The sequence below is a fragment of the Gasterosteus aculeatus genome, chromosome 3 (genome assembly GCF_964276395.1).
Source record: "Gasterosteus aculeatus chromosome 3, fGasAcu3.hap1.1, whole genome shotgun sequence".
Classification (NCBI taxonomy): Eukaryota; Metazoa; Chordata; class Actinopteri; order Perciformes; family Gasterosteidae; genus Gasterosteus; species Gasterosteus aculeatus.
Genome location: NC_135690.1, coordinates 17,707,099 through 17,728,283, shown reverse-complemented (window position 1 = coordinate 17,728,283; position 21,185 = coordinate 17,707,099). Strand labels below are relative to the sequence as shown.

General features: G+C 49.4%; 1 protein-coding gene across 2 annotated transcripts in view; it reads left to right on the top strand.

The window, feature by feature from the left end:
• Window positions 1–137: 137 nt before the first annotated feature.
• Window positions 138–21,185, top strand: part of LOC120815831 (voltage-dependent R-type calcium channel subunit alpha-1E) — a 29,242-nt gene continuing 8,194 nt past the window's right edge. For both annotated transcript variants that reach the window (XM_078099879.1, XM_040170844.2), the window contains exons 1-26: window positions 138–2,048; window positions 2,130–2,269; window positions 9,122–9,225; window positions 9,383–9,541; window positions 10,388–10,578; window positions 10,660–10,763; window positions 10,845–10,960; window positions 11,761–11,814; window positions 12,518–12,598; window positions 12,692–12,901; window positions 12,989–13,101; window positions 13,340–13,452; window positions 13,534–13,665; window positions 13,912–13,981; window positions 14,370–14,487; window positions 14,896–14,963; window positions 15,050–15,117; window positions 16,654–17,388; window positions 17,462–17,709; window positions 17,848–17,986; window positions 18,068–18,197; window positions 18,776–18,835; window positions 18,944–19,050; window positions 20,500–20,596; window positions 20,688–20,848; window positions 21,040–21,177. In XM_078099879.1, coding sequence (XP_077956005.1) covers window positions 1,956–2,048; window positions 2,130–2,269; window positions 9,122–9,225; window positions 9,383–9,541; window positions 10,388–10,578; window positions 10,660–10,763; window positions 10,845–10,960; window positions 11,761–11,814; window positions 12,518–12,598; window positions 12,692–12,901; window positions 12,989–13,101; window positions 13,340–13,452; window positions 13,534–13,665; window positions 13,912–13,981; window positions 14,370–14,487; window positions 14,896–14,963; window positions 15,050–15,117; window positions 16,654–17,388; window positions 17,462–17,709; window positions 17,848–17,986; window positions 18,068–18,197; window positions 18,776–18,835; window positions 18,944–19,050; window positions 20,500–20,596; window positions 20,688–20,848; window positions 21,040–21,177 — 3,749 coding nt within the window. In that variant the 5' untranslated portion in view covers window positions 138–1,955. The remainder of the gene's footprint in view (window positions 2,049–2,129; window positions 2,270–9,121; window positions 9,226–9,382; window positions 9,542–10,387; window positions 10,579–10,659; window positions 10,764–10,844; window positions 10,961–11,760; window positions 11,815–12,517; window positions 12,599–12,691; window positions 12,902–12,988; window positions 13,102–13,339; window positions 13,453–13,533; window positions 13,666–13,911; window positions 13,982–14,369; window positions 14,488–14,895; window positions 14,964–15,049; window positions 15,118–16,653; window positions 17,389–17,461; window positions 17,710–17,847; window positions 17,987–18,067; window positions 18,198–18,775; window positions 18,836–18,943; window positions 19,051–20,499; window positions 20,597–20,687; window positions 20,849–21,039; window positions 21,178–21,185) is intronic.

Here is a 21,185-nt window from a genome sequence, read left to right as displayed (position 1 = left end):
ACGTATCTGTTTGTCTTTCACCGTTGATATTTCTTTAAAGAAGGCATAGAAACATCTCAAAAGCAATCAATAGATAAATGCATTGCAGCCTTTCATTACATCCCTGCTGACCAGCTTTCTTACTTTTTTTTTCTCTACCATCCAGGCGGCCAATGGTTTCTGTTCATTTGCATATGAGAATTTAATTTTGATTAAGTAACTGCAGAATATAAGTTTACATTTTTGAGGAATAATTAAAGTATTTATGTGAAAATAATACCAAACATTTAGAGATTCGATCGTACTGATTCACTGAATTTCTTTCAGCACATTTGATGGAGTTTACAACTAATATATTGTTGCAAACGTCATGAATGTCGCTGGTGAAAAAGAAACAGCCACAAATGAAGTGAAAGTTTGATGAAAGTGCAAAAGTAAGGCCCAGATAAACCCACCCTGTCATCCTATTAATCAATTCACAAACCCAATAATCAGCTGTTAGGACCATGAGATGGATTCCTGTATGTGATTTGTCCCCAACCAGCACGTCTCTGCTGCAGGCAACAGACAGTAAAGGGCCGCTGGAGGGGGCGAGATTTATTAAGTATTTCCCACTTCAGCTATTTTCTGTCTTCGATGGCAACGACGTGGACCCGTCGACGTGAGTCAGTGGGGGTCCCAGGGGCCCCCATCGCGGCCCCTCCTCTGTGAGTCACTGACCCCATTTCACTCAACGCAGGGAAATTAATAACAAGGAGCAGCTGCCTCATGGGAACTCCGCGGGACTGGAAGTCACCGGCACGGACGGGTCACAAGCGGCGCTCGTTCACACGTGTGCACATGTACTGTGTCCTCAGGGGCCACGAAGACACACACAGCAACAGGTGTTTCAGCCGGGAGGAAAAAATGCGACGGGGTGCACGCCGTTACTGAGAAAACGTAGAAGCTACGCAAGAGCACCTCGAAATAACGGGAACTTTGAAACTTCAAAACTTCAAACTAGAAAACCCAAAAGACGCAGAAATGTGATCTCCCATTCAATTCTACCTGTGACAGGTGAGAGATGAGGTGAGAGTCTTGTTCCTATTTAAAGTTCGTGCAGGGATCCAGTTGTGAGTCATTTGGATGATTTGAGGTTATCAACACAAACGTTCAAGTACCTTAAAGCTGCAACTAGTTTTCCCCCAAAACGTCGGCGGCAACAACATTTACGCCCTGTATGAGACAAAGGAGCTGGAACTACATCGTGCTCAACATTTCTGCTTAAAAAATTACTTAATTGTGGGTTTCTTTTTGGTATTCCATCCATCAATTAATTGGCAGTTCAATTCAGCTCTAAAATATTACATGATAAAAAACATGAAATTCTTATTATGTTCTCATCATTGATAATTACTTTCTAGGATTAGTACTTGAAATTCATTTTCTGACAGATCTCCCCCAGCAGCGAGGGGATCACGTGCTGAGGATGTGACACACTGAAGTGAATGTGGCGTCAGCGGGAAACGTGCGATCCGCTGTAGTTTGTGTAGTTTGTGTAGTTTAAACCTCCCTCTCTAACCTGCCTCTTTCTCCTCTCAGCGGTGAACACTTTTAAAAGCACGTTGCCATGGATACTGCCGTCTCTCTAACAGATTGCCTCCAACGCCAGAGAATATGAACCGTGCCATAATTCATCTGTCATGTAATCATCCAACCATCCAGGTCTTTTGCACTAAACCTCGCACGGATGCTCTTTAGAGTATTTTTCGAAAAATTCAGAAAAAATATTGTTTATCTAGATCAAGAATAACGCTCCTATCGATAGTGGCTTATACATGTGGGCTTGTTTAACTCAGAATATGCATATTTTGTTTAATGAGGCACAATGTATCGTTATGTATTTGTATCAGAATTAGTTTTATTTGCACGTGTTAGTTTCCTCTTTGTGTTGAAAAGCTTCCCTTAACTTTGTGGCCTTTACACCATTCGAGTACATGATCCTGGCCACCATCACCGCCAACTGTGTCGTCCTGGCCCTGGAGCAGCACCTCCCCGGAGAGGATAAGACCCCCATGGCAAAGAGACTGGTGAGGAAGACAGGAAGCGTTGAGATGAGCTCCACCGTGACAATATTAACGCTGAAACGGTCCCGTCCGTTGCTTCCACAGGAGAAGACGGAGCCGTACTTCATCGGGATCTTCTGCTTCGAGGCCGGCATAAAGCTGTTGGCCCTCGGTTTTGTGTTCCATAAAGGCTCCTACCTGAGGAACGGCTGGAACGTCATGGACTTCATCGTCGTGCTGAGCGGGTGAGCTGGAAGTGGGAAATGTTTGTTGTAAACATGGTCAACGTATTACCAAGTTACCACTCGCCAAGCGGCACGCTGGCGAAATCTGCTTTTGGAAGCAGGAATTAAAATTCCTTTTGCTGTGGCTGATCCGCTTTTTGAACATCGCCCGCACTCCGCCGGCGAGCCAATGGAAGCCGAGCGAAGCAGCAGCACGTAGACTTTGGATCGGCAGTAGTGTCCAAAGTTCTTTTCATACTATTTTTTTTCTCCTTCTTCTGTCCGGAGGCTTAATAATATATTCTCCAGAAGAAGACTCACATTAACAATGTCTTGGTTTTGTGGAAGCCACTCATTCCAGGGTTCACCGCAGTACCTCGTGTCACTGCCTGGTTTCTCGTATCGTAACATCGGGTTGCATTTTGTATTGTTTAGCAGAGTGAGGAGGTGAGGTTTCATCCCCCTGCTCTTCTACTTCACGTCGCTTGTGGGAAAGAAACTTTACGCCGAGTTGCTGCACCGCTGGTGTGAATGTCAGAAGGTGGCACCTTGCATGGTGCCCCCCCCCCGTCATCGGTGTATGAATGGGTGTGAATAGGTGAATGACATGTAATATGAAAGCCGTATTATATTCAAATCCATTTACCATGCAGCATCAGCCACCCCACCGTTTTTCTACCACAGGAAGTTGCATTCATCGCGCCGCTAGTCTCCTTTTTGGTCACCATGACAACCTGGAACACCTGGTATTTTTATTTACTCTGCAACCTTGGTTTTTACTGATGCTTTAAGTTACGTCCTGTTATGGTGCCTGAATTGTAGACGTTGTCGTCCACTATGCAAAAGGAAAATCCGCTGTTTGTATCATTCTGATTTAAAAGGTAACTTCATGTCATTAAATTCATTATTTCTTAGATCTGACAGAAGAAGTGAAGAAGGTTTATGTCCTTTGAGGCAAGTCTTAATGAAAGTCATAAAATGTGCCTTCTATGTCTTAAGCGACTAATGGGACCAATAGCGAAGAAAAATGCAAACTAATGCATATATATAATATAATAAACGATATATTAATCAATCAATTTGTTAGACAAAGGTTACCAGCTTCATTCTAAATGACTTCTAGAGGTTTCTGAAAGGTTTCAATATCAATATCAAAAGTCCATGTAACGTATGAGATCCCGATGCGCTCTTTTAATTTGAAATGTAGTCAAACTCCATTACGAATTACAAACTTTACTAATTGTGCTGGAGAGTGACGGGAAAAAATTCAAAAAAAGAAGAATCCTCCGCGGCAATTCATTTGAAATCATTCATTTTAACTTTACAAGGCTGTGGCCGGTGAACCAAAAGACTCATTTCCAGACGCTGATTGTTAAGTTAATGTTGGCGCTTCCATGCGCGTGACGCCGCTCTTGTCACCGCTGTTGCCGTGCACGCTCGTGCACGCTCGTGCTGCCTTTTGAGGCTGGCGATCTGCGCCTCGTGTCTGACACGTGGTCAGCGGAGCTCGGCCCGATACGCGGGTCTCCGCTGTCGATTAGACGTTGTTCAACATCCTCCATTAGCGCATTCTGTACGTTTTAAACACTCCGTAGGAAACACGCGACGCATAAACGCAACGGCCGCGTGTGTTTCCGTGGCTCTGCAGGCAGCGATGGGTGGGTGGATGAGTGGATTGGCCGTTGTGTCTAAAACCCTCTCCGGCTCGCCCCCGGGACCCGTGTGAATTAAACGAGAACGCAGCAGCGCTGTTATGCAAACGCGCTGAGGGAGCGCGTGGAAGGCGGAGAGGACGCTTGGCTGAATTAACTGCGCTGGAGTTAAACAGTGCGACCACTCCTGCAGCGCGTGGGGCCTTTGCACCCGGGAAAGATGGCTGACATCGCGCCGCCTTGTCTTCTTGCACAAAAGGCCCGTCGGCATCGCGTCTCCCGACCGGTTAGCGGCGGCGGCGGCGGCGGCGGCACAAACGCCTTTCTAACCTTTCTAGCCTTTCTGAAAGTCTCCCGTCCGGCGTCAGTTTGCTCACAAGACGCTTTTGCGAAAAACCAAAGCGCTGTTTGTTCAAAGCGACGGCTCGTTTCTCTCCAGCAGGTTGTGGACGAGTTCACTGCTGTTTTTACCATCGACGCGTTGCCAATGTGAGTGTTGCTATGAATAGAGGCGTAGGCTATCACTCGGAGGCCAGCGGTGCGAGTTGTGTAACAGTTTGAGTTCAGAGCGAGTTGTGAACCCAATTACAGTCCTCCAGAACAACGTGCGTCTTACATAACGGCCAGCGGCAGCGTTGATGCACTTTTAGCAGATGTTTCCTCAGTTGTGTGATAGAGGATTTGGTTTATGACTTGTGGAACACAGAAGAGAAAGAGCAGAATGCACACAAGCCGACTTCATTTCAATGCATCTGAGCAGCCTGATCTCTAAAAGCTGTTTGTAAAAATGTGTTCGAAAATCTTGAACATAAAAATTCGTAGTGATCCATACTGAATAAATACGGACTGCAGCTGATGACGTCGCCCTGTTCAAAGTGAATGGGGACCTGCGCCCCGTAAACACACTTCGTGAAGTCTAACCATGTAAAATAAACGTGTTATGATTGCATTTTTAACGAGAAATCAATGTTAACTTGTAAGAATAGAATATTAACCCTAACCCCCTCAAAAAACCCAACATGGCGGAGAGACGTTCACTCAAGAATCCGACATGGTCCGCCATGTTGTTCACTCAGGGGGCGTGGTTAACCGCCGCCAGCTCCTATGTATGGTTACCAATTTGTATGTTCAAGATTTTCGTATCCATGTTTACGAGCAGGTTTTGGAGATCAGGTTGATGTGAGAAAGTAACAGAAGGAGGAAGCTGTGGAATCAGATCTCAAGTCCAGGAAGTGCGCTTTGTCGTAACTGTGAACGGTTAAGTCCCTCTTAAAATGCCCCGCGGTCAAAATGGACTCAACTGTTGGCAAAGTTCTTCTCGTATAACTGACGACTCGATGGGGTTCGTTTGGCGCTCCGCCGATCATCTCGCCCGGTTCCAGCCGCGGCTTTTAACCGGCGACCCGCTTTCCTGCCACCTGTCTGACACATTTTCCGATTCGAACACACGCGGCTCTCCTCACACACACACGCACACACACACACACACACACACACACACCGGTGGCACAGTAGAAGTAAGTCAGACTTAAAAGAAAACACACATGTGTGGTGGAGGCCGGTGGGGAATGAAATCGAGGCCACTGGGCCAGCGCTCTCGGCATTCATTCCATTTCATATTAATGAATCTGCCGGGACGACGAGCTCAATTAAAACCCTTAATCTAAGTGACGAGTGTGTAGCAAAACGGAGAAGCCAGAACAATTCACCCACAAAAGCAATTTAATTCACGGGTTCCTAATTTGGTCAATTGTGTCCTGCGGCACGCGGATCGTTAAGGGCCCGACGTTTTTGATTAGCAATACAACGTCTCCCCAGTGACTTGTGTCTTACTCCAGTTGTGCGGCTGAAGGTTCAGGCGGTTGCCAGTGAACCTGCTGCCCTCGCGCTGTTCCATTAGTTTCGACCGGACCACAAGTTGGTCCCCGGGTGCCTCTGGTCGCTCTCACAGCGAGACGGCTCTTCTTACAGGATGAATAACACAACTTGGTGGGAGTCGGCAGTGATTCATCAGCCACCTGGCACACAGACAGACACACAACGGCGAGTCTGTCCCCTGCATCCTCCAATGTGTATTTGCATGTATCGCTGGATTAACCCGTCGTAGAGGGCGGGGGGGTAAAGATGGCTGTCCGCACCACGTCAGCCATCTTTTGTGAGTTGTGCACGCACACCAGGACGAGAAAACGACGTTAGAAAACAGGCAGTGGGGGATCATTACTCGCTGGACCCACTTTCCCTCTGCGTTGTGTTAGTTTGTGGTGACGTCATCAAACGTGGCTTTATTCAGGAGTGTTTAAAGCGGATCATGACACACTCTTAGGGTTCCTCCGAGGGAACCAGCTGCCTGCATGTTCAGCATTTTAGTTTTTGTGTGTAACTAGACGTTGCAGCAGATGCTTCAGTGAAATAACAGATTAATAAGGTAGTTACTAATGTGCAGGTCTTAACGGTGCTGTTTGATTAAGTAGCAATCAAGTGCATCCGTAACCTCAGAACCAGTCAAACTGCAGATGGAACTTTACAGCTGGAAGCGTCTTCCAGGCGATGTCAGTGACTCTAAAGTGAATTCAGATACGATTTAAAACGTGTTTTCATAAGTGTGTCTTTGAGAAAAACACACTCAGCCGATGATCGTATGACTAATATGGAATAAATGTTTTTTTCTTAATTTAATTCAAAGCCGTTAATTGGTTGACGCGGCTGCACATCACCGTACGCGGAGCTGTGGCCGAGCAGCGAGGCTGCTGCTCGCCGTAGTTCCTGGCGGTGTTCTTCGTGTAGGTGGAGGTGTGTGGGAGACGCTGCTCTCTGTGCACGTAATGAATTCAGCCTCTCCAGAGCCCGTTTGCTATAACGAGGCGCAACAGTGCTTCACTCAAAGAGCCACGAGGAAAAGGATCAGCCTCTCAGTACAAACATCAACTCCATGCTGGATCGCTACGGAGTTGAATCTGTGTCCTATTCTCCTTTTACTCCACCCAAGCCCTGGTGAAATGACACTTCTCTTTGTGCAATCCTTTTATTACGCATTATCTGTGTTTCCACACCTGCAAAACAGGATATTTCTCCCGTTAAAATAGGTTGAAGGATACAGAAGGAAACCAAAATGCGTTTGCATCCAAACGATCAGCCTGTTTAAATGATGAACGCACAGTGCAAATGACAGAATCTAAACAATTCACGTCTCATTTTTACAAGATGACCTTGTGTCAGAGGATCCGGGAGGTCGGCCTTTTCATAACGCGCAAGAAGGTGAACAATCCGCCCTGGAGCTCTGCCGGTAACTGGGGCTAACCGGCAAACAGGACCACAGCGGAGGGACTGAAGGAATGTGTCGGGGGGGGGGTCTCTTCTCCTACTTGTGTTCAAATCAAAGAATTAATCAGGTTGCCGGAGCACGAGCGGGGAATTTATAACCCGGATTGGAGCTCAACGCGGCCCCGCGTGCGGCGACAGTGAAGCAGGAAGTGAAAGTAATGACGTGTATTTTTACATTTTTCAGTTAGCTGAGGCTTTTAACCAAAACCACAACGCGGGTATTTTGAAAGATGTCAGATGCGAGTAGAGACTAAACAGTAGAAATGAATGCATGACATTTGAAGCAAAATTTTGGTTTGTATGATTTCAGCCTGTTTCATTGAATTTAAGTTTGTGCAGGAAAACAATTTCTCAACTAAACAAAATAAGATGGCGTCGGTGTGTGTGTGTGTGTGTGTGTGTGTGTGTGTGTGTGTGTGTGCCTAGGGATGATTCATAAGACCAACAGAGAGAATATTTGCTTTAATTTAGACAAAGCCTCCACTGAATTGTTGTGCCCAAAGTGCAGCCTTGAAGGAGCTGCTGCCTGCTCGCGTTCTTCGCCGCGTTGGATTTGAAGGCTATTTCCACAGACGCCGTAGAGTCCCTCACTGTGTCATCTCTTGCAGGGTCTGACACGCTCGCTCACTCACTCACTCACTCACTCACCTGCTCACTCACTCACGCACATTCAGGCACATTAAAACCCAATTACTCCTGATAAACCACACCGAAGTAAAAGGGATGGTTTGGTTTCCTCGCCAGTGGCACAAAATAACAGAAAGCCTGATGTTTGTCGTGTTGATTCGCCAACATGTGTGCGCATGAATGTTTGCGCAGCAGAAAACGACCCTTTTGCAACATCTGCACGTCAGACTGTGCGATACAAGTTGCTGTGGTTTCAAAGGCTGCATGCAAACTGCATGCACATGATGAACGTGAATAGATATGCAGTCGCCCTCTAATGGCTTTGGTCGTCACCACCTCGGACCTCGGGGTGAGGGGGGGGGGGGCTCTCGTGCATCATCTACACTACATCGGGTGTCCTGCACTTGTCGCGGCGTTCACCTTCTGCTTCACCCCTGAGTGAGCGGCGCCTCGCTTCATTCACTCGCTCATTCGGCCTCTCTCCCTCCCACTGCTTTCAGGGGGAGAGATTCTGCGTGGGCTTACTCTTGAGTTCCTGCCATGTGCTTTCCACCCCCTGCTCACACACACACACACACACACACACCAGCCCCCACACTAACATTGCCCAAAATTTTATGAGTTAATAAGATTTGTATCTGTACAAAAATCTGAAATAATCTGGAAGTAATTAAGATTTCTGGGATAATTTTCACAACCTGTTGAAAACATCACGCAGCGAACTGGCAGCTTGTTAATTAGTGAAGGGTGTTCGTTACAGCGGCTTCATTGCATGATTTGTTTGTAACATTTTTCTCTGCTTACAGGAAACATTCACATGGGATCACTGGTGTACGTGCCCGTTGTTTGCCCCTGTTTCTGTTTTGTTCATTGTTTGTGTGTAGGTGGAGGGACATCGATGTGTGCGTGGGTAGACGTGAGTGGAAATGCCTGCCAGGTGTAGCTGTGCATTCTTTGCCTCTCGCCATACAAGTCTGCCACTGAATAGATCCGCCGCGCGGGGAGGCAGCAAATCAGTTTTATTAATCCACCTTTTCCTTCCTCTGAGATCCCGCGTCTCCAGAACTGCCTCACATCCATTTGTTGCCTTTCGCCTTTTTCTGTCATTAAAAACATACAAAAAAAAGAAAGGAAGGAGACATTTAGCACCAGATCCTAAAGGACGTCCCTGTCCTTTCTTCTGTTTTTCATTTTCAGGTAATTTCAGTTTTACCCGACGATAAAAGATAAAACGTGCTGTTGACATGGTGTGTGTGTGTGTGTGTGTGTGTAGGATCCTGGCCACAGCAGGCGCCCACATGAACATCCCGGTCGACCTTCGGACCCTGAGGGCTGTGCGAGTGCTGAGACCCCTCAAGCTCGTCTCCGGCATCCCAAGTGAGTCGCTCGCTGACCTCCGACCTGCAAGTGCAAATGACGTGAAGTGGTTCTTCTTCGGTTCGCGGCGTGAGAAAAAGCGCGTGTCGGCGAAAAAGACGACGCCAAAACACGCGTGGCGTTATTCCTGAACAGGGTGCGTTTTGTCTGCTTCAAGGCCTGCAGATTGTGCTGAAGTCCATCATGAAGGCCATGATCCCGCTGCTGCAGATCGGCCTGCTGCTGTTCTTCGCCATCCTCATGTTCGCCATCATCGGCCTGGAGTTCTACAGCGGGAAGCTCCACCAGACCTGCCTGCCGTCCGACGCCCTCCTCGGTACGCCGCTTGCTAAGATCGGCGCCCGTCGTACTTCGGTGTCAATCAAAATGAGGGAACGAGGAACTCGGCCCAACGTCAACCCAAACACCACGTTGGCATCAGTCTCCCAGGGTTTGAATTAAAGTGTTTTCACCTTCGCGTTCCGACGCTTGGATGAGCACCACATCACGCTTTGGCCCTCCCAGGAAAGATTTTGGCTTGACCACCTCGCCATCTGTGTGCGCCTCCTGTTCTGGAGTGCGCCTGCTTTTATCACAACACCAAAAGCCTTCGGAAGAATATTGTCCCGCTTTGTTTTTTGGATTACTTCTAAATTAGCTTTAAAAGGTTTACCAGCAGGTTCACGCAATGTGTGGCTTGCTCAGCGTGAACATCTTTGTTTGAGACTCTGAGGCTTTCGGCGAGCTCAGAGGTATTATTAGAGTCGCCGGCTAATTTAGCCACGGCTTAATTAGTCAACAGCTACTCTGTAATCACGCGCAACGCCACAGTATTTACTGTCGGATTGAGATATGAAACCTGTGTAAACAGTATTTAGCGCGTGAAAGGTATTTACGTCTATCCCATAATTCTGAAATGATGGCCTGAAGTTTAAAAATTCGCAGGTTAAAAATTTAACAGGTTTTGTAGAAAATGCACATACCTGCTTCTTCGTACCTCATTGAAAGGTAATAGATGCTGGACAGTTTCCACAAGTCAGATTGAAGATTAAAGATGGTCAAATAAGCCCGAGCAAAACAAACAATGAAACGTGAAATGGTCACGTGATCTGCAAAAAAAAAAGGCGGGACGCGACCTTGGCGACCTTGACGGTGTCCGCGCGCGCTTCTCCCTCTTTCGTAGACAACGAGACGGTGGACTCGTCGGAGTTGGCGTTCGCCTGCGGAGTCAGGAAGTGCCCCGACATGTACGACTGCAACGACACCTGGATCGGACCCAACGACGGCATCACGCAGTTCGACAACATCCTGTTCGCCGTGCTCACCGTCTTCCAGTGCATCACCATGGAGGGCTGGACGGCCGTCCTCTACAACGTGAGAGACCCCCCCCCCAAAAAAAAAGGAGAACCACAGAGCGTAACAGCTGCCGTCTGCTAACATGAATGTTTCTTTCAGACCAACGACGCCTTGGGTATGACGTGGAACTGGATGTACTTCATCCCCCTCATCATCATCGGCTCCTTCTTCGTGCTGAACCTGGTGCTGGGGGTCCTGTCAGGGTGAGTGTGACCCCCCCCCCGCCTCCCCCCCTTGCGTGCGGCGTGTTTCTGCTCTTACGGTCTCAATGCGTCCCTCTCCAGAGAATTTGCCAAAGAGAGGGAGCGGGTGGAGAACCGGCGGGCCTTCATGAAGCTGCGGCGCCAGCAGCAGGTGGAGCGCGAGCTGAATGGCTACCGGGCCTGGATAGACAGGGCAGGTACTGGGCCGCCGAGCGACCTCACACCCGCGGACGCGCACACTGCCCGGGGGCGGGCTTCCACAACGTGGTGCTCGCTTCAGAGAGGAAGTGCCATCTTTCACGTATCAAAAGAGTCCAAACATGGTGTCAGTTTATCCAAATAACGCCGATTCAGTCATTTCAGTTTTTGAAGCTTTGAGTAGCTGCTGATTGTGAGACCGTATGCACACTTTTTTTTTTGGCAAACACAAACTGTGGTTAAACACAAGAGTTCAGACCTTTGCTTTATTGATTCATTAAATACAAACACTCCATTAAGGGATCATTTTGCAAAAGATGAATTTCAAAGATTCAGGGTGCTGTGTGATTCCAACAATTAAGCAGCTGATTTTGTAAAGGTGTCTCTGTCCCACACACACACACACTTTTTTGATAACTGTAGCTCTGTCAAGCTGCACACACACACACACACACACATGGTGTAATGGAACTTCTACATTGGTCTCCCACGCTAGTAGAGGGTGAGAAAAAGGTGATACTGACTCACTGACTTGAATCTGAGTGCACAGGCGTCAGTGTGTGTTCACATGCATGCGTGAGAGTCGTCGTGTGCGTGGATGCGGGTGAGTGTGGGAGGAGAGGGAGGAGGGGGGCGAGCGAATTTGCGAGAACGTAAGAGAGAAGAAGAGCCGCTCGTCCAAAGAAGGTCACGCCGGCCCCTCAGCGCACGTTCACCTCAGTTTTGACGCACGAGGCGGAATTGAGTTCCACGTCCGAGGATCTGAGCTGCGGCTGAGTGACGTTGTGTTGTGTTACAGAGGAGGTAATGCTGGCAGAGGAGAATAAAAGTTCTGGGAGGTCTCCCCTGGACGGTGAGTTCACATCTTCATACTTTTTGTAATCTGTATGTTGAAACATGTCAAACGTGCTTCCGGTCATCGGTTCTCCCGCCGCTGCACCGCGTGCCGTTGTGCAGGCGGCAGGTTTCCATGGCAACGAAAGGACGTTTTGCCTCAGCGGGGAAACCAAAAAAAGCCTCTGGAAGAGTCCACGTTTGCCATTTAACACGAACCACTCAGCGGCGACCTCGTCCGCCGTGGACGCCCTTAAAAGCGGCGTGATGCGTTTGTCACTTAAAAAAGAGATTAAAAAACCGAAGGCCACATCTTTGTCTTTGTCGACACCTTTTATGAACAAATCCATGAATTCCATTCGGCACATGAATATATTGTGAACGTCCTCAAGCTTTCTTCATCAATTGCTTTTTCATTCATTCGAATCGGCGTCAAAAATGTTTTCAACAGAGATCACGTCTCCTGCACCAGGAGCCACACACCACGTTATGCCAATAAAGTGCCCCGACTTGTGTAAGGTTCCGTATGGGACGTAACCGTGGGTTACCCAAACACGCAAAACGGATTAATTCTGAATCAAATGCAGATGACTGAAAAGTCAAATAAGCTCCTGACTCTCAAGGAGGCTTCGAGTGTGTCGAGAATCGTCGTTTCCGTTTTGTTTCCAGTTCAAACCCATAGAAATCGTTTCTAACCTTCGGTCTCCGCGGAACCTTTTCAGTGCTGAAGAGAGCGAGCAAGAAGACCGGCGCGCGCAGAGGAGCGCCGGGGGACGAGAAGTACACGGACACGTCCACCGCCAGTGAGTCAACGGCCCTGCTGCTCCACCACCTCCTCCTGGAGACGCGCTGCGCCTCCCCTCCTGATCTCCTCCCCCCCTCTTCCCCTCTCTCAGGCATGTCGCGCTCCAGGATGAACTTCCGCAGCGGGCGGCGAGGCCCGGCCGCCTACCTGCGGCGCAAAGAGCGCATGCTACGCATCTCCATCCGCCGCATGGTGAAGACGGACACCTTCTACCTGATGGTGCTCAGCCTCGTGGCGCTCAACACCGTCTGCGTGGCCATCGTCCACCACAACCAGCCCGCCTGGCTGACCGTCTTCCTCTGTGGGTTGACTCGCGTTGCTCTTTGCTGCTCCGGGTCTCCTCTGACCTGACCGACCTGTTTCTCCCCCCTCTGCTCTCGTTCTTTAGACTACGCAGAGTTTGTTTTCCTCGGGCTGTTTTTGGCTGAGATGTTTTTGAAGATGTACGGTCTGGGTTTCCGGCTCTACTTCCATTCATCTTTCAACTGCTTCGACTGTGGGGTGAGATCCTCAATTCTTTGTTCTGGCTCCACGTTACACGTGACAGAGCTGACCGGAGTCTGGTGCAAAATTATTCTTATTCTTGTTTCATTTTCATTCAGCAGCAAAACATTAAATTTAAACCCCTAAAGCACCTCAGTGTCACGCTTAAGAGTTTTCTCCAGATAAAGAAAGGTTCGGGCCCCTTTTCTGCCGGCCAGAGGGAGCGTGAAGGACATGGGTTTTGTGTGTTCTTCAGGTCATCGTTGGCAGCATCTTTGAGGTGGTTTGGGGCTTCTTCAGGCCCGGCATGTCCTTCGGGATCAGCGTGCTGAGGGCCCTGCGACTCTTGAGGATTTTCAAAATCACAAAGTAAAGAAAAATACCTAAATACAAACACTGTCGTGTACTTGTGTACTGAAGAACCTGAAGTCTGTGAATTCCTTCTGTCAGGTACTGGGCGTCTCTCAGGAACTTGGTGGTGTCCCTCATGAGCTCCATGAAGTCCATTATCAGCCTGCTGTTTCTCCTCTTCCTCTTCATCGTGGTGTTTGCTCTGCTGGGGATGCAGCTTTTTGGAGGAAGGTGAGCAAAAGCAAAACTGGCATCCTCAGCTTTCTCCTCACACGTGTGGTGCCGAGTTTTCACTGAGTTTTTAAAGCTGGATATCCCATCGCGGAAGCGGCAGTTTTCTTCTCAACAATGACGAGGGGAGGAAACAACGTGACCGGATGAAAATAGCTCTGCATCCTCCTCCTCCTCCTCATCTTCCCCCACCTATTCTTCCCCTGGCCATATCTGACCCTGCTTTTCTATCTGCCTCCCCTCTAGGTTTATCTTTGAAGATTACACTCCCACCAACTTTGACACGTTTCCAGCTGCCATCATGACGGTGTTTCAGGTTTGGCTCCCACAGATCCCCCTCGTTCTGCCTGCTCTGCGTGACACATTGCACCCTGGGTATATTTCTCACCCCCAGGCGCAGATTAAACAACTCTGCTCACACGCTCTCCACCCCCCCCACCCGCCATCGCCCCCCCGCCCGCCCGCCTCCGCCATCATCCCACACATCCATGCACACATATGCGCACATGAATATCAGACAAGTGGAACGTGAGCGAATCCACATAAAAATCTGCTGCTGCTGCTGCAAAAAAAAAAACAACCGCGCTGTGAAAGAGTGTTTTGATCCGTCTCGTGTTTCCGCGTGCTTTCAGGCCCATGAAATGTGAGCAGTGTGATTGTTTGCGCTGATTCCCCCCCCCCCCCCCCCCCGCATTTACCTGCAGATCCTGACTGGCGAGGACTGGAACGAGGTGATGTATGATGGGATCCGCTCGCAGGGCGGAGTGCAGTACGGCATGTGGTCTTCCATCTACTTCATAGTGCTCACCTTGTTCGGAAACTGTATCCTTTGAGCCCCGGCGTCGCATCCGAGTCTGAACGCCGGCCAGTCGGGGGAGAGGATGCTGCGTCGCAATTAAAAGTCCCGCGTTCCGAATGCGACACCAGTCGAAGAGTAAATAGATTTATGGCTCATTTCAAACATGATGAATGCTGTCCGGTAGTTTAATTAACCTCACATCGTAGTTTGCACACATCTTAAAGGAAAAGCTCAACATTTTGGCAAAGAATTGCCAAATAAATGAAGACGTAACATGTTGTGAAGCTACATTAGCACAGAGACCGGAGATTGAAGTTAGATCATTTAGCCTCGTGACCTGAAGCTCTGCACCAGTCCAAGCAGGAGGCCCTTTGAGGGGTGTTGGGGTTCCCACAGCTCGGTGCGTTGCTTCTTACCTGCCTTCATGACAGACACTCTGCTCAACGTCTTCTTGGCCATCGCTGTGGATAATCTGGCCAACGCGCAGGAGCTGACGAAGGTTTGAGCCGCTTTGCACCGCCGGTAGCGCATTTTACGCAGACCTGATTAACATGAAGTGTTATATCTGTTGTGTGTGTGTGTTAGGATGAAGAGGAGGAGGAGGAGTTCTTCAACCAGCGATACGCCAGGGGCAGAGACGGCCTGATATCTGAGTAAGTCATCGTTTATCAGCTTACAAAAGGCGGGTTTGAGGATGAGATGCAGATCAGAGTCGTGAGTGCGTGGCTGTTTCTCAGATCGACTCTCCTCTCGGGCAAATGGAAAATTCCGCTACTTCTCTTATTGCAGAGAAACGCGAGAATAAGATCATTAGGTGCGGCGGATGAGATCAATATCTCGGGACTCTCTGAGAACCAGTTGAAGGTGTAACTGGCGAGCGCTCGATCTGCCTTCCGGTTGCATGAACGAATGCAAAGTTGGAAAAGGCATGTTGGCCGCATCCGTGACGTGAATGTTTGATGGATGCGCAGAATTTAAAGCATCTCTTACTGACAGATTTTGCGGCATCATTGTAGCCGCAGCCTCTTTTGTTAGCGAGACACTGACCTCCAAACCAGACGACATCATCAGACTCTTGGATGAGTATTTTCACACTGTATACTTTGCATTGGATTTATGTACCATGTCTAAAGGGCAGGCATCAGTATTTACTGAAACCACACCTCTCTATTGTTGAATGCAAAACCTTTTGGTTTGATATTCGCTAACAAGCAAGATTCCTGGCGAAATTATCTTGGATCCCTTTTTAATTTCCTGAAACCGTGTAATAAAAAAAACGGTGTATTAGTGTATTACGGACAAATAAATCAAGAATAAACACCATTTTATTCCGTGAGGCCAAATATTCGTCCTCGTCTCTGACAGCGACACTGAACGCATCATTTGTTTGTTACATATTTGAATGTTTTACGCGCTGCAGCCGTCGGGATGCCGATTCTGTGTCTCCGTGTTCTGCTGCTTCCATCACGTTGTCCTGTTTTATGCCTGTTACGTGGCGCTGACCAAAATGTGTATTCTGACCTTCTGCCCGTTCTCCAATCGATTTGAACCTGAAACCTTGAATTAAAAAACAACATTTACTGGAAACTTCCCTGAAGCTGAAACCGACGCGAGTTCAGTTTGTAAACCGGATGAACTCCGTCTACACCGTCAACACCTTTTTCCACATTTTGTTCGGTGTCACAACAAATGTTCTGTGTATGTTGTAAAACACTAATGTCTTGTTTTCAAATAATCATTCATTGATTACATGGACAACAAAAGAATCTGAACACCAGTAAGTACACGCGTATGTATTTCTGTGTCACACACTTCCTCCTAATCAATTATTCAGGTTTTTCTACACTTTATTTGTACTTGAGTCCTGCACTTTACCTTTTTCTGTTCTTGTGGTTTTGGTTCTTTTGATCTGTTCTTTACCTCTCAGGTAATTTATTTTTTTCTTATTTTTTGGATGCATTTGTATTTTTTAGCTTGCAGCATTTTGCATAATGGGATGTTTTTATGTTGCTGAGTAACAAACATAAATTCCTCTTTCCTTTTCTTGACACTTTTATTTGAGTTGTTTGAATATTCTTTTATACAACTACAATACTAAATGGACGCAAGTCTCCATGTTTCTTCTCAACAATTCCTCAAATTTGGCCTCGTTGCCGCGTGTTGATATAAAATGCATTGTTGGTCCCCAGTGGGAGGAGACGACCGTACCTGTACAGGAAGCGAGCCATCCACCGAGGCCGCCCGAACTTCCCGGAGGAGCCCGAGGAGCGGGCGGGGGCCGCCGACGAGCAGCCCCTCAAGGGCCCCAGCGCCTTCGTCACCCGGCGCGAGAGGAGGAGGAAGGTCCACATGTCCGTGTGGGAGCAGAGAGCCAATCAGCTGCGCAAACGCCGGCAGATGGCGAGCAGAGAGGAGCTGGTCGCAAGCGCCGCGGAGGACACCGCCGAAACCCCCGCCGTCCCCCAAGAGGCCGCCCCGGCTCACCTGCCCGGGTCCCCCGCCTCCACGGGGATGCCCCTCCCCGAGGACGCCACGTCGGTGGCCATCGCCATCCCCGAGCCGCCGGCCGCCGAGCCTCTGGTGAACCTCAGCGAGGAGAAAACGGGGGGGCCCAACCACCGGGCCGCCGGCGGCGGCGGGGGCCGGCACAGGATGGCCCGCAAGTTCAGGCCCGGCCAGGGGCCGGACGAGGGGGCGCGGCACAGGAGGCACCGGCACCGGGACGCTCGCTCCGAGGCCAAGAGCCTGGACTGCGGGCAGGCGCCGCATGAGGAGCCACACGCCAGACGCTCGCGCAGCCAGGAGAGGAAGACGCTGGACGAGGGGGAGGAGAAGGACGAGGGTGCAGGAGGCGGGTCGGTCCCAGACGACGGCGCAACGTGCATCGTCAACCCGTACGCAGAAGACGGCGAAGACGCCCGCAGGTGAGGCCCGAGGAGACGGGTGGCCGACGCACTCCTGAGCCGGTGTTTGGTGAGCTTTTCTTTCCCCTTTCAGAGAGATTCCCGATCCTCCCCAGTGTGAGCAGCCGGCGGACGCCACCTGGCCGGAGCAGGGCGACGCCGTCCCCGCGGGCCAAGCCGGCCCCGAGGAGACCGCCTCGGAGGCCGCCGGGTTCACCGCGAGGGCCTGCGAGTCCGGGAGCCGGCCCGCCTCCGTCAAACGGGGGGACAGGTCCAGGTCGGCGGCGAGCGTGGCCGTCGAAATGTCCGCGCAGCCGCTGCTGGAGCTCACGCCGATGACAGGTAGCGCTCGCCGCGCCTCGTAAAGCGGGGTCGAGTGTCGGCCGTGTGGGCCGCCTGGCGTCCGCTGAGGGTTCTTTCTCCATCACAGCCGTCCGTGCACAGCTGAAGCATTTTGTTCTCCCCTCTCGCACGTTTTAGGGAACAGCAGAGAGTTGGAGGCGTACAGTTCTGAGCAGACGGACAGAGACGAGGAGACGGAGGACGAGGGAGGCGAGCCTCCGGTTCCCGCCAAACCCGCCGCTCCGGATAGCATGTTCATCTTCAAAGCCTCCAACCCGTGAGACGCCACGAGAATCCTTCTTTCTTCGGCCCCCTTTCAACAATAAACACAAATCCTCTCCCTCGGTTTCTTCCGCAGCATCCGGAAGGTCTGTCACTACGTGGTCACCATGCGCTACTTCGAGATGTCCATCCTCCTCGTGATCGTGGCGAGCAGCATCGCTCTGGCCGCCGAGGACCCTGTGTGCACCAACTCGGACAGGAACAAGGTGAGATGAGCGCAAGGATCAGCCGTGAAGGGCGTGGGCGCCTGAATTAATGGTAGCGGGATGATCTGATGGTTCTCACGCCGCCACTCGATACGTTCGCCTTCTTTTGTGCACGTCCGTCCTCAAGGAAGCCGCCGACGAGCTAACAGCGATTCGTCTGAAACGCCGACCGAGGAGGGTTCAGCTCTCGGGTCCACTGCTTCATCTCGAGTTGACGTAACGCCGTCGGTGACAATGTGTCACGGCACGTCTTGCTTTCGCACAAACGCGAGATCTGAGAATCTGCCTGAGAAATCGCTGCGCACTTTGTTTTTTTCTCAACTTTGTGTGGTGCAAAGTGTCGAGAGTCGCCAGCACGCCGTCCACCTGCTCGCTCGCCAGTCATTTCCCCGCTTTTTCCACCAAAGACCAGGATCGACATCTTTACTGCAACTTAGTGTTGTGCAAGTGAGGTTAGCTCACTTATGACTTATGAGTGACACGCATGATGCCGCGCATCCGTCACCAGGGTCTTCATCAGGTGTGCACCACCATCAGAAAAGTCACAAACACGTCTTCTTTATCTGTTAATTCTCAAGGTCCTCCGTTATTTCGACTACGTCTTCACTGGAGTGTTCACCTTTGAGATGATCATCAAGGTGGGTACCCCGCACGCTATCACACATCTCTATGCGGCGTCGGCCGCGGCGCCTTTTAATCGGTTGGCTGCACGTGTCCCCCGTGGGTGTGCGTTGTTTGTCCTCCAGATGATAGACCAGGGTCTCATCCTGCACGACGGCTCATACTTCCGAGACATGTGGAACATCCTGGACTTCATCGTGGTGGTGGGAGCTCTGATTGCCTTCGCTCTGACGTGAGTCACTCAGCAGCAGCGCTGCCCGCCGATGACTAACGACTGACTCACTGCAGCAAACCCGTTTTCTGAGCGCGCCGTGTTGTTATAAGCGACCTTCCCCTCGGAGACGCCGAATGCAGCTTCCAAAAAAAAGTGTTATATTGCAGCTTGAAAAACTGCAAATAAAGAGGCATGCATGATCCTCAGATCCTCAGCTCAGATTTAAGTGTCACTACGGTCGCGCGGCGAGAGGAGAGATGTCTGGTCTGTTGACACGCTGTCATCACGGGGAACACGCGTGTCACGGAGACGAGAACGGGAGGTGATTTCATAGCAACTAGACAACACCAGCTCTAAGCAGCTGATAGTTAATGTCAATATTTATTAAGTATTAAGTTTATCCAAGTATTTAAACTAAATATTGTAAACTTTTGAGTTTTAAAAAAATATATATATATTTTTTGGAGGTTTTTTGATTTCATGCAACTAACCAAAACTGATGATATTAACAGGATGCTTTTTCAGAAATGTGGAGCTTTGCTTTCAATGTTAGTTCTCACATCAAAAATCTATATCTGAAAAAAACTGAAATAGTGAGGTCAAAGGTCAGACTTTAAATGAATCTCAGATGAGCTACTGCGCCTCGTGTGCCTCTCTTTGATTGTACCGTGTGTGATTTTCTCTGTCGTGAATGTCGCCGTGCTCACAGTGTCTCTCTCTTTATGCCTCAATTTTTCTCTGTTGTTCCTGTGGATTTTGTCACTGTTGAGGCAACCAGGAATGTGATGGGGTAAAAGATTCAGTCACACTATATGTCAATGTCTCCCATGAGCTTTTCATTGATTTATCTTATTTTCGTGTTTGTGATTTTTCATCCTTGTTTTCAGTGTGTTTTTGTGGTTTGTTTGTTTGTTTGTTTTGGTCTCACCCGACTTCAGAGCCCGACAGGTTTCAAGGGTGATATGCTCGATCATTTGGGCCTAAATCATTTCTACCCTCTAACTAACTAATGGGTTTACCGTTACTCAAATTATTTATTTGTGCACAATATTTAATAAAGAATAATCCAATATTCCATAAACCGTAACACGCTGTGGTGCACAGATTGCGTCCATGTATCTCAAACCTTTACACGAACACACAAAGCTTCCACAGATTTAACTCCATGGCTTTGATGTCAACTGCCATTATCCTAATTTGATTAGACTATTTGATGGATAATTATTTCAAGGGTACAACTGATCAAAGCTTGCACCTGTGACACCTGCGTGGCTCCGTGCAGACTCACCCAGGGTGAAAATCGGTGTCTCATCGTCCCTTTTGAGATGCATCCATGTGGACGTGTTTTTCTTTCAGCGTGTTTTTCTTTTTCACCTTTTTGCAATGTGTGTCCAAACCATTCGTCCTGGTGCACCAGCTTGAGTGTGCCACAATGTTCCTAAGGTTCTGTTTCTACAACGTCAACAGAAACAACAAAGGCAGAGACATCAAGACGATAAAGTCCCTCAGAGTCTTGAGGGTTCTTCGTCCTCTAAAAACCATCAAAAGGCTTCCTAAACTCAAGGTCCGACTGACACGCTCCGGTATTTATATACGTTTTGGTGTTTTCTTTCCCGGGTGTGTCTGACGGACACGCCTGTCCTTCTCCTCCGCAGGCTGTTTTCGACTGCGTGGTCACATCTCTGAAGAACGTCTTCAACATCCTCATCGTGTACCAGCTCTTCATGTTCATCTTTGCTGTCATCGCCGTGCAGCTCTTCAAGGGGAAGTTCTTCTACTGCACCGACAGCTCCATGAACTCGGAGAAGGAATGCCAGTGAGTGGGTTCATCCAAACGTTCAACGTAGTGTTCTATTAAAGTAAAAGAACCTGCAGATCCCCCCTTTTTAGATGCTCTACACACCCAGCAGTGATGGTCTGCAGGGCCCCAGATTTACCAATTAATGGGTGTTTGCACACAACGAAAGCTCCCCGTGAACCACCGACCTCCCGCTCTGCTCCCCACAGAGGCTACTACATCGACTACAGCCGAGACAAGAAGGAGGTGAAGAGGAGAGAGTGGAAGAGACACGAGTTCCACTACGACAACGTCTGCTGGGCCCTGCTCACGCTCTTCACCGTCTCCACCGGAGAGGGCTGGCCCGAGTGAGTGG